Source organism: Hipposideros armiger, unplaced genomic scaffold (genome assembly GCF_001890085.2).
Source record: "Hipposideros armiger isolate ML-2016 unplaced genomic scaffold, ASM189008v1 scaffold_28, whole genome shotgun sequence".
NCBI classification, from domain to species: domain Eukaryota; kingdom Metazoa; phylum Chordata; class Mammalia; order Chiroptera; family Hipposideridae; genus Hipposideros; species Hipposideros armiger.
In genome coordinates, this window is record NW_017731378.1 from 1,788,592 (window position 1) to 1,801,686 (window position 13,095).

Genomic DNA, 13,095 nt, shown 5'->3' on the forward strand with positions numbered 1-13,095 from the left:
CGGCGGCGGCGGCGGGGCCTCCGCGGCGGCCGCGGCCATGCAGCCCGCCTGTAGTGCGGCAGGAGCCAGCCCCTTTGTGAACGTGAGCAACCTGGGCGGCTTCGGCGGCGGTGGCGGCGCGCCCCCGTTGCACCAGGGAGCCGCGGGCGGGGCCGCATGCGCGCAGGGCACCTTGCAGGGCATCCGGGCCTGGTAGGGTCACGGCGGCGGGCGCCCCACCGCAGCCTGGCGCCGCAGAACTGAAACGCGAGAAAGGCTGGATCCAAGGGCCAGGTTCCCTTGTTAAAAAAACGAAAATACATAACTCGCTCCCCAGGACCCCGGGGCACAGCTCACGCGAGGCCGGGGGAAGGGGACTCAGGGGCGAGGAGGATGCCTGGGACCGGTCGCGGAGACTGTCTCTGAGGCAGAAACGCCGGCTGGGTGCCGGGGAGGACGATGGCCCTGACCTGGCCCGGAAAGGAGTGCGAGAGGCTGGGACTCTGGCCGCCGCTTGGTTCTCTGAGAGCGAGGAGGCTTCTCTCCTTCGCGGCCTCCGGGAAGCGTTGGCGGAGAACCCAAGGACAAAAAGAGCGTGAAGGAGAGAAACATGGGCGTCGTGGCTTGAGAAATCCCCAGGCCCTACCGACCCTCTGCCCCCTTTGCGGGCCCGGAGCGCTACACCACAGTCGATTTTCCATTTCCCAACCGCCTGCCCTCCGCAGCAGATACCTCGGCCTGGGTCCCCGCAGTTCCAGGGGGCGTACGTAGACCTCTGCGAGAAAAACCAGCGGAACGAAATCAAAAGTTGGGGGGCTGAACAAATCTGAGACCTGGTAGCCCATGAGAGGTGTTACCGGGTTCCTTTCTGTTTCGTATTCTGTATTCAGCACATATAATATATATATATATATATATAACTATATTCACACGCCGTGTACACACCCGCTGCCATACACTACAGGAGTCAATAAACAAGGTGCAATATTTCCAAACCGTTGGCCGGCTACAGACTTTGTTTAGCCCCCCCAAAGTGGGGAGGGAGCCTTTAAACAGGGCGGGCAGGAAAGGACAAGGCCTGGTCTCCCCAGCGCCAGTTCCCAGGCTGTATGTCCGGTCTCCTCAGGGCTTTGTTCATTAATTTCTTTTTACTCTTGTGGGGAGAACAGGCCGGAGACTCAGGACCTTTTGAGGTCCTGGACTTTGCAATCCCCACCCCCCCAAGTTTTATCCAGATGCTTGGGCTAGTGTCTGAGCCTGCGTTAGATCAACGCTTAGACTCTACCCCACCTCGAGGGTCGCCCGGGAAAAGGAAACCTTGTCCACGGGTACAGCCGTAGGCGGCGCGAAGGCGGCTCCTTCTGCGGCCGCCGGGGCTTTCAGTGCGTCGGAGGGCGCTACGCTGCGCCCCGCCGCGGCCGAGCTCTCCCCCTCGGCCGCCCTCCCTTCTCCCCCAGCGGCCGCGGCTTTATGCGGCTCCTTGTCACTTGCGGAGAATGCCTGTGCGAGGCCTGTGCTGCCACACGGCTGATTGTGAGCGTGCCAAGGCGGGTGAATGGGGAGGCCTCAGAGTGCCGCGCCATTGTGGGGCCGGGCCTCGCTGAAAGGCGGCTCCGGGCCGGGAAGGTGCGGAAAGAATGGCTTTTTATTGGAGTCCCGAACAAAAGGTGTGGTAGGAAGGCGAAGTCCCCTGCGCGAACAAAAACCCCAACGCGTCGGGATTGACGTCCTCCCCGAGCTCCCCATTGCTTCTCAGAGCGGGGGCTTTGTGCAGCAGTCTGCTCAACAGAGGGACGGAGAAATGCGCGGGGGTTTTGTTCCCCACTTTTTGTGAGCTGGAGGAGGGGGCGGCAAGGGGGGCCGGGGGCTGGGCGGGCATCAGGAAGGGGCGCGCTGATTAGGCCCGGCGGGCCCGGGCGCCGAGACGTTCAGCAGGAGTCGGCGGTCTGAATGCAGGGTCATTATTGCTGCAAGTTTAGCAATTTCGCCCTTACAGGAGTGGGCGGGGGCTACTAGGCTGCTGCGGGGCCGCTGGGCTGGGGAGACTGCCCAGCCTGCGGGGAGAAGGAAGGAAAAAAAGGAGGGGAAAGACGGAGGGGAGGCAGGCAAGGGAACCCTCCAAAACCCGCTGACCGCCCAGGATGAGACTTGGGCGCATCCAAAAGGACCCAGCGGGAGGCTAGTGAGGCCCCTCCTTCCCCTCACCTCCCTGGAGACAGAAAGACCCAGGAGCCGGGCTCGAGTTTCTACGCCTGACTGCGGGTCCCTCATCTCCTCGCCGCCAGTTCCCTCCTTTCTCAAAAGCCGCCCTGGAGCTGGGACACCGTCTCCCACCACCGCGTTCACCACCGTGACGCTCCAAGCCCCTTTCCTAGCAGCCCTCTCTTCTGGAGCTGTTATCTTCCCGTGAGTTGTTTAAGCTAAGGGCCGGGGAGGGAATTCTCGCTTCCTAACACGTTTCTCACCGCCTGCAGCCGCAAACAACCCATCCATCCATCCATCCATCCATCCATCCATCCATCCATCCATCCATCCATCCATCCATCCATCCATTTATTCATCCAACAGCATTTACTGAGTACCTACGAAAATATGTTCTCTCGCACGTTGTGGATCCCAGGGACGGTGAAAAAGAATAAAAAAAAAAACACAGTGTCGGCAGACTTACGAGGTTTATTTTCAGGGGTGAGTGAGCCAGGGAGGTAGACAACAAACAAATAAATGTAAAAATAGTAGATCAATTCTAAAAAGGAAATAGGACCAAGTGCTGGAGGGTGGGTTCTTTTGAAGTAGGTGGTCAAGAAAGCTACATTGGGGAGACTACATTTAAGCTGTTGCCTGAATGACAAAAAGGAAGCCAGTCCTAACAGCGCCTTGCTCTTGCAGCCTCCATGCTTTTGCACAGGCCCTCCCCTTGGTCTGGAATGTCCTTCACCCCCATCTTTTTGGTGAACTCTAGCTCCTCCTTCAAGGCAAAGCTTCTTTCCTGAACCACCCACGTGGAGGTAATCAGTCCCGCGTATGTGCCACCAGAGTCTTTGGTACTTTCCAATATCACAACATAATGTTGTGCAAAGATTTATTTGCCTCTCCTTCCACGTGAGGTCCCAGTGAGGGCTTTGTGGGGGGCAGGTTGGTATATATTTCCTCTGGGACAGATAACACAGTAGGAGATCTTGGGATCAGGTCCCTCCAGGGCCATGTGGATAGCTCCAGTGGTGTGGAGATGCGGCATTGGGCGCTGGCTGCAAGCGAGATGCATTTCGGGACTCTGGGCTCACCTCGGCAGAGCCAGGACAGCTGAAATTGCAGGCAGAAGATATGCAACCAACCCGGATCCCAGAGCAAGGTCCCAACTTTGGTACTCCGTCACGCCGCCTGGGGACATGGCTTCCCCAGGGGACTGTTGCCCCTTGCCCTGCAGCTCAAAACCTAGGAAAGGAGGCTGAAAACTTGGTGATGACCTTGACACTAGGACACAAAGTTGAGGGTTTGAGGAGGACTCAGGGATAGGGAAGAGTGTGAGGACTTGGGTGGGGTGGCGGTGGAAAGTTGGGATGTATAGGATACATTCCGGACCTACATCTGGGACCCAATTCAACTTCCCCTTCATTCACTAGGTGAGGAGAATGGTAGGTGATCAAGATGGTGTCAGCATCCCGGGAGCGCTCACTTCTAAAGCGGGATTTCAGCGCCTGCACACCAGGAACCCAAGGCTCTGGGAGTACACGCTCTTGCTCCGCTGGGGGTTTCCTAAGTAAGCAACGTTTTCTCCAACCTGGTCTGTATCCTGCTGGGCCGCAGCCTCTTAGTGCTCCCACCGCCAGATCCCCACCTTCCTTACCCAGCTTCCTTCTAGCCCACGCTAATCTTCCTTCACTGTGCATCCCCTCCTGTTGTGGAAAAGAGGCGTGTGATCCTCAAAGAGGAAACAGAGATGGTTCTATGGATTGGCTTCCGTGCAGCTTGCGTGTCTTCAGATACTTAAACTCAGCCTGGACCAGCCCGGTTCCCGCTCCCTACCCTTCCCCAGAGCCTTCAGTCTCTGGGTATAAATAGCTTCCATGTCTTCACTGTAAGATTTCCTACTGCTCTTTGCTCAAGTTCCAGAGCCTTGGCCATTGGAGGGTGAAAACCCTTGACCAACACAGCGACTTCTCCCTTGAGCTCCCTCTGCAGGGGAAAAGACCCCCTCCCAGGCCCACATTGCTGCTTCTCTGGATTGTCCTGGGAACAAGGAGAAATCTTAAAGCTCAGGCAGGCCTTCTACTGACCCATGAGATCTTGAAGAGGTGAAGTGAGTCGTCCCTTTGGGCTCTGGTTCCTGAGCTCTCAGGCAGAGAAAAGGATGGACTATACGTATGATTTCAGAGCTTACTTCTGGCTCAGACGGCTCTTGCTCCCTGAATGAGTGGCTAATCCCTCCCCACCAGTGACTGGTGCCACACTGAGCTTAAGATGTGGATAGGCACCACTGGCGGGGTGGTGGAATAGGTTCTAGAAGGCTAGGCTTTTTTTTTTTCCCTGCTGAGCCCAATCTTGAGGGGCTAAGAGGTTGGACTCTGAAGTGAGGCTGCCTCCATTCTCACAACTCAGGTCACCATAAACCAGCGGTAGAGACCTTGATTCCTCCTCTATAAAATGGGTATGTTTATAGCACCTTTCATAGCTTTTTTTTTTTTTTTTAAGATTTTTATTGGGAAATTGGGGGATGGGAACAGACAAGTTGCTGTCCTTTTGTTCTTCAGTCTAGTTGTGGAGCATGTTGCTTCACTGGCCCAAGTTGGCACCATCATTGCTCTCTTCCCAGGCGAGGCAGATCAGTCGCAGGCTTCTGGACCGCTGGGCTGCTGGCTACACACATGGTAGCCCATGGCAACCCACTGCAAGCAGGGGTTGCAGCCTATGCCTTCTGCCGGGGACTCATGGCAGCCCAGCTCCAGGTCGAGCTGTTGTTCAGCATCTTAGCTGTAGAGGGCAGTGTCACTGGCCCTCATTTGTGGGATCCCAACCGGGGTTCTCTGGTGTCCCAAGCCAGCTCTTAAACCAACCTGCCATTCCGCCAGCCCCTCGTAATTTTTTTTTAAGCTATGGTAAAACGCACACATTTTAAGCGTACAACTAAATGGATGTTTATATATGTAAACACTCATGTACCACTCACCTTAGCTTTGAAAATTAAATGAGGTGATCCATGAAAAAAGCAGCTTAGCGCAGTGTCTGGTAGGCATCAGGCACTGCGTCAACGTTATAGGCCAGGCCGGTGCTAGGCGCTGTGTACGCTGAGAAGCCCAGGACTCTATTCTGTCCTTGAAGCACTCCCAGGTCCGCGAGGGGAGCGCGGCTGGCCACTGGGAGCATATAGAACTCCAACACCGCGGGCGCGCATCACCACAGAGGCTGGCAAGCCAGGGGCAGGCGGCTTCTCAGAGGCTAGGGCCTTGGTTGGGTCGGGAGAATTCCACTGAAGGGGAAGGTGAAAAGAGGTTCCAGGCGGAGCCGCGGGCCCCCTCTAGCTAATTACTGCTGGGAGGAAAGGGTTGGGAGGGGAAACCCGGCCCCTCTCGGCAGGGCTTCTCCCGGGTCTCGCGCTCTGTGGTTCCCAGGCACCGCCAGAGGAACCTGGAGCCACGCATCTCTGCAAGGGTGGGGCTGGGTGGGCGGGCGCTTCCCTGGAGAAAGGCGCGTGCAGGAGTCGGATGGGTTCCAGACCTCCATCGCAGCCTCCTCCCCCTTCACTGCATGGTTCAGTGCCCCAGAGGGGACTTCCCGGGCGCCTGCTCCCAGTGCGAGGGGATTAATCCTGAAAGGACAGCGGGTTCTCCGCGACCAGACAGTTCAGGGCTCGGCCGCAGCCTGAGTCCGCGCGAAGGGAAAGGATCCTGGGAACCGCCGGGGGCAGCGCAGGTGACCTGGAGCCGGGCGCCGCTTCCCAGACAGGCTGGGGGCGGTCAGAGCCCGCTGGGCTGGGAGCGCACCGGCGAGCTCCTGGAGAGCCTGGCCAACAATCAGGGTGAGAGCCCAAACTTGAAGAGCCAGCCGCCCTGACGAGCGTAACCTGGGCGCGAGCCAGGCCCAGCACGCAGCGCGGAGGTAGGACGCCCTGGGAAGTTTGGTGGGCGCGCAACGCCTGTGTCGGAAGTCCCGGGGAGGCGTCCGACAGGTGGGGGTGAGGGTGTGAGGGTGGGGAGAGGCACTCACCTCAAAACCACATTTGCTTTATAGAAAGAACACCTTCGCCCCCCAACCTAGGCTGTAGGTAAGGCCACCTTAGTAACAGTAACAGTGAAGTTTTCTAAAGAGGTGTTTAGAAAATGTATGAAGTATGAAATGCATACAGAAAAGACATAAATGTCCAGTTCGCTGAATCTTCATAAACTGTACACTCCCATGAGACCAGCTCCCAGATGAAGAAACAGAACATTACCAGCCTCCTAAAGTTCCCTCACGATTTCTTCTTGTCACTACCACCACCATTATCCTGGATAACCACTGTCTGGCTTCTAACAGTAGCCAAGATAGATTCGTTTTGCCTGGTTTGGAACATTATATAAATGGAATTATATAGTATGGACTTTATGTGCCTGGCTTTTGTCGTTTGTGAGATTTATCCGTGTTGCTGCGTGAAGTTGTAGATCATTCCCTTCCATCACTTTAGACTATTCACTTTAGATCATTCACTTTAGACTATTCCATTGTGGGAGTGTACCACAATCAATCTATCCATCCTGCTGTTGATGGGCAGTGGGGTAGTTTCAAGTTTGGGGCTGTTGTGAATAGGGCTGCTACAAACATTCTAGAACAGTATGCAATAGAACTTCCTGCAGGGATAGAAATGTTCTGGGCTGTACAATATGGTTCCCTAAGTCACATGGGGCTGGCGTGACTGAGACATTGGATTTTTAATTTTCTAAAATTATAATTAATTTAAATATAAAGAGCCACATGGATTGGACAGCACAATTCTAGTATGTCTTTTGGTGACGGTAATAAACATTTCTTTTCAGTATTTACCTAGAAGTGCAATCCCTGTCATGGGGTATGACTATCAGCTTTAGCAGATTCTGCCAAGCAGTTTTCTAAAGTTGGCCGTCCCATTTTACACTCCCACCAGCAGTAGAGCCACATATTCCCCAATACTTAGTATTTGTATTTCATTTCTTTTCATTTCAGCCATTCTGCTGAGCAGGTAGTTAAAAGAAGCTTTGATTCACTTTGAAGTAAGTTATGGAAATTGCCCCTTAACCATAGCAAAGATGATGCTGATGGTGGTTGGAGGGATGCTTGAAGACTGAGAGATGTAATAGAGATCTAAAATTCACCATTTGTACCCTCCCCCCCCACCCCCCTGCAATCAAGCCTCCTACCCAAGCAGCCTTCTCCCCTAGGAACTGGACCAGGGCTAACACGGCATAAGGAAGGGGCCATGAGTTTGAGGTGATCCATCTCCCATAGCTCTTGTTACTTTATGCCCCTCTTCCTTTTTTTTAATTTAATTTTATTTTTTTTTAGCTGAGCCATCCTGCCACCTGTTGGCAGCTCAGCGGCTGCTCAGCTCGGGCTGGACTCGAACCGCTGTTGCTCAGAGCTCAAACTCTTGAGTGAGCTCTTAACCAACTGAGCCACTTAGCCGGCCCTTTGCCCCTCTTCCTTTATAGTTACTTATTGGAGTACGTCACCAAAGGAGATGGTGAGATTGCTGGGTAGGCTGCAGCCATGGCAGAGAAGCCAGGTTTTGTGCTGGCTCAGTTTTAGCTTGTAACTCGGCTCTGCCTTAGGTAAAACAGCATTAAGAACTTTTGGGCATGCCACCTCACTGGCTTGTTGAGAAGCAAAGTAAGCCCTGGGAGGCAGCAGAGCCTGCCTACTTAGATGTGTGTCAGGCCACGTGTACGCACGCTGTTTGGTAGACATTCTCTTTAATCCTCGGAATAACCATGTGTGTTAGGTATTTCTTGTTTACACATGTAGAAACTGAGGCTGGGCGAGATTAAGTCACTTCCCTTAAGGCCACATGGCTAGTAAACAGTAGCAGTAACCCCAAGCCACTGAGACCATTTCTGACATTTTCTACCTCCCTTCCCTGGGTAAACAGAATCCTGGCTGGCGTAGATCTTGAAATTCTAAATCAAATTGATGTCCTCTGCTAAACCTCTCTTTGAATGGACCCAAACCGATCATTGACCACTTGTGTGTGCCATCGAAGCAGAGGAAGTGCTTGTGTGGTAATGCCAGTGAAATTCACTTGGTGTGACCCCTGAGTTCTTGGAAAGTTGTGTGCAAAGAACTTTTTTTGCTTGTGGAGAGGGAGAAAACTGAATACATTTTTAAGTTCATCCCTGGAATTTGTTACTTAAAAGCATTCCAAAGTGAATTATTTTGTAAAATGAGGGATCCTTTCGAAATGTGAATAATAACCCAGCATTTGCTTTGTAAGTTTGGGTTTTCAAGTAATAAACAAGGGTGAAGAGCAACTCGAAATTATATATAACATCCATCAATATTTTACACATATTTCCTCTTTCATAGAGATGGGTTCTCATGCCAGTTTTACCTGAAGTATCTTGGCAGTGAGTTCTCTGGGAGGTCTGCACATTAGTTCTCTATCCAGGTGATACATAACTAGACACTCAGTGCCCTCAGTGGCTACTGGTGGATTCCAGATTAGCTTGGGTGTGTTTTTTGTTTTTTTTTTTAAGATTTTTTTTATTGAGGAATTGGGGGAAGGGGAACAGACAAGTTGCTGTCCTTTTGTTCTTCAGTCTAGTTGTGGAGGATGTTGCTTCACTGGCCCAAGTTGACACCATCATTGCGCTCTTCCCGGGTGAGTCAGATCAGTCGCTGACTTCTGGACGGCCACTCACGGCGGCTGCTGGCCGCTCATGCTGGCTGCTGGCTACACACGGTAGCCCATGGCAACCCACTGCAGCAGGGGCTGCAGCCTACGCTGTCGCCGGCGACTCACAGCAGCCCAGCTCCAGGTTGAGCTGTTGTTCAGCATCTTAGCTGTAGAGGGCAGTGTCACTGGCCCTCATATGTGGGATCCGAGCCGGGGCCCTCTGGTGTCCCAAGTCAGCTCTTAACCAACGCACCACTTGGCTGGCCCAGCTTGGGTGTGTTTTACAGCACCCCATTACTTGGCGAGCCTTTCACAGAGGGAGCCCAAGACTCAAACAGGTTATAGATTAGATGACCTTTAAGGTCCATTCCAGCCTTGAGTTTCTTTAAATTAAATGTGTTACATGCCTATACATTTCAGCTGTGCTGGTTGAAAGGGCCTTAGCAATCACCAAAGTCCAGCTCTTTTCTGATACTGACTCCTGTCTGCAGCATCCCGGGCAAGAAACTGTCCCATAGCTCTGGGACACTGCCCTTGGGAGAACCACTCACCGCTCCACTACACAAGTGTGAGAAAGTTCTGCCTTATGTTCACGTGGAATCTGCCTCCTGCAACTTCCATCAGCTGTTCTTCCTACTCCCACAGGTGTCTACTCCCTTCTGCATGTCAGTTCTTCAAAAATTTGAAGCCAGCCATTGAATCCCATGCAGACCTACCCTTCTCCAGGCAAAATAACCTCAGTTTCTTTGACTGTCAGCCTCCTGGTCATTCTTCAGTGGGTGTTTTCTAGTTCACCCATTTCTTCTGTACCTGGCCTGTTCTGGTGTATGCCCCACAGGAGGTCCCCCCCTTCCTAAGCCTTTAAACACTCCTATCTTCCTGTAGTCTTCTGATAAGGCTGAGGCCCCCCGGGAGGCTCTCCCTTGTGGGTCCCACTCTCTTCAATCTATGTTTTTATTCCTTAGTCTTCAGAGGAATAAGTATCCATTCTCTCTAAAAGTAACACTCCCCCTAAAACTCTCGATAGAATTTCTTTCCTACTTCTAAAAACAATGCTTCTTGTTTTGAGTTCTGAGGTCTCCCCACCCTACAATTTAATATTCTCTATCTTTCTTCCTTTCACCCTCATGTAGCAATCTCTCCATATTATCTTCTCTTAGCACTCACTGGTGCCCCTTCCTCAGATATCTTTTCTCCCTTTTTGGGGGGTCAGATTTCTGAATACTTTTCTTCACCAGCTACTTCTCTTTCCCTCTGTCTGAGTGGTGCTTAACCTCCCAAGGGGTGAATATTAATGCCCAGTTCGAAGTTACCTTTGCAGTCGGCTGTTTCCACTCTTTCCCTGTGGCCAGCCAGGTTCCCTTCTCCAGCACTCCTGAGGAGTTCAAGTCCTGCTACTTCCTCTAATTATCTCAGACTCGTTCTTTGAGATCAGATGGCTTTTTTTTCAGGCTTGTGCTTTACTACGTCTCTTCAGTGTTTGGCATAATGACTTTTCTTTTCTGGAAAGTCTTACTGTGGTTTGGACACCCTGTACTATCCTGATAATTTTCTTTCTCAAAGAGTAGTTACTCCTCTTCTTTCTCCAGCCCCACTTAATACAATCCTCCGAGTCTCTGTGACTTTTCTAAAGCTTGTCATTGCACACACCGTGTCAATGATTACTTTTAGACTAAGAGGCCCTGAATCTACAGATTTGCTAGGTCTCCCTCTAATGTCCTATTTTCAAATGCCTAGGGGATAATTCTACTTGTACCTATCTCATTGTCATCTAAACTTCATCACCATTCCTCCATACTACTCACATCTCAACTTCTGCCAATGGCATCACCTTTCCTTTTTCTCTTCCATTTGGCTGGAACCAGTCAGTCAACAAATGATTTCCCTGAGAGGCTCTCTTTACTTAGAGCAGGAGGACTGAGAGAACTAACATTGACTGAACACCTAATACATTTCAGTGTATCTGCATATCCTGACCTGTTTAATACTGGAACCAGCCTGAAAAGTAAATGCCATGAGCTCCATTTTACGGGTTAAGAAATCAAAATTTGAGAATACAAACACTTTGTTCAAGGACACCCAGTTTTTAAATGACAGACTTAAGGGTTCAGAGGCTCCAGGGTTCAAATCAAGGTCTGTCTAATTCTAAAGCCTAAGCACTTTACTATAATGGCCTCCTAACTTGTCACCTTGGATTTGGCAGATCGCTGATAAATCCATCCTCATACCAGCACCAGATTCATTTTCTCCAAATGCCTCTTAATCACAACCACACTATGGCGCCTCGCTGTGTGTTGGATCAAATATACTCCCAAGACCATAAGTGAACCCTCATCAACGAAATTTCTCATTGTGTCTTAATGATCTATGCAGTCTCCTTACTGTCCCAATGACGAAGTCTTTTCCAGCTACCACAGCTCCCAGCAGTGGCATGTCACATTCTCGTAATGTCGATGACATGGACTCACCTGCAAAATTTAGCCCTTGATCCAAGTATTTTTATTGATTGTCTCATTATCTCCTTCCTCAATTAGAAAATAAGCTCGTTGAGGGTAAGGGTCATGTTTTATGCTGCTTTTGTACTGCCTACAGAGATAGATACAAATGAAATCATTTAGGAGAAAGTGCTTAGAAAAGTATAAAGTGCAATATAAACAGAGTATATTATTCTTGAAATTATTAATGTTCTAAACATTGCCAAAATGTATTGCCTGGTTGATATTGGACACGGGTGCAGCAAACAGCAGAAACTTGAGGGATTCAATAAGTCAGACCCAGAGTTCCTTCTCCTCTTCCTATTTAATCCTTAACAACATCTTCCTGCCTTCTCAGACTGCCCGTGTAAAAGGAGAGACACCTACATTGCCCACTAGATGCTTGGCTTCTTAAGGACAAGGAACACTTGTCTGTCCCGTTTTCTTCCCCCCAGCACCTTAGTACGGTGGCTGGAACACGCTGGATGTTTGATACATGTTTGACAAAAGAATGAACTATTGGAAATATGACTTGGAGCAGATGTTAGCGTTGTCCTACATTTCCACTTCCTTTGGGATTCTATTTCTGCTTCCCCATGTGGAAGGAGAGAGTGTCAGAGCTAGAAGGGATCAGCCTAACCTCCCCATGTTAAGGATGAGAAAATGACCCCAGAGAGGAGAATGTCTGTCCCCAGCCACCTTCCTCTAAGTGGCTTTGTGACATCCCATCCTATGCAATGTTCTCCCCACTGTATTTCACTCATTCTTTTCAATGTCCTGTCGCTGTGCCTATCCCCAGCCCTTCTTCGTCCCTGGCAGGTTTCCTTCCCACATCCCCTCTCCCAGCTCTGCACTCTGAATGCCCCCAATTTGTGTTTAATGTTGTACACAGTGCTCTTGGGAATGTAAACAAAAAGTACCTCCGAGGTTGTGAACATGCACACTTTAGGAACGGTGACTATTTGGGAGGAACACAACCTCCACCAAGAAATTACAATTCAGAACCTCTTCAGGGGCACTCTCCAGGCCTCAAACACCCTTTCAGAGTTTCCCTGAGTCCAGAAACATAGTAGGATTTTTATGCCCATAAACTATAGTCCAGCCACTTAAAGTGCCAGGCAGTATACATTCTAGAAGGCTCATGAAAACTCTGCAGCCCCAAGTCATTGTAGCTCCATTTTACAGATGAGTAGGCTGAGGGCTCAGAAAGGTAAAACAACTTGGTTAAGGTCACTCAGCTAGTATCAGAGCAGGGGATTGAACTGATCTATTTGCCTTCTCCACAAAACTTACTTAAAATTTTTATTAAATGTATTGGGTGACATTGGTTAGTAAAATTATATAGGTTTCATGGGTACATTTCTATAATATATCATCTGTATATTGCATTGTGTGTTCACCACCCAGAGTCAGTTTCCCTTCCATCACCATGTATTTGACCTCTTTTTCCCTCTTCTACCTCCCTCCTCCCAACTTACCCTCTGGTAACCACTGAACTGTTGTTTGTGTCTATGAGTTTTTGTTTCTTGGTGTTTTTATCTTGTTTGTTTGTTGCTTTCAGTTTTATATCCCACATATGAGTGAAGTCATATGGCTCTTGACTTTTTCTGACCTATTTCGCTTAGCATGATACTCTCAAGATCCAACCATGTTATCGCAAATGGCAGTATTTCATCTTTTTTTATGGCTGAATAATATTCATATATACATCTTCTTTATCTAATTATCTATCAAAGGACACTTTGGTTGTTTCCATGTCTTGGCCACTGTGAATAATGCTGCAGTGAACATAGGGGTCCATAT

At 50.3% G+C, this 13,095-nt stretch overlaps 1 protein-coding gene across 1 annotated transcript in view; it reads left to right on the top strand.

The window, feature by feature from the left end:
- The window catches only part of NKX2-3 (NK2 homeobox 3), a 3,574-nt gene extending 2,663 nt beyond the window's left edge, over positions 1-911 (top strand). The window contains exon 3 of the mRNA XM_019636302.1: positions 1-911. This exon is cut by the window's left edge and continues 87 nt beyond it. Coding sequence (XP_019491847.1) covers positions 1-196 — 196 coding nt within the window. The 3' untranslated portion in view covers positions 197-911.
- The last annotated feature ends 12,184 nt before the right edge of the window (positions 912-13,095 follow it).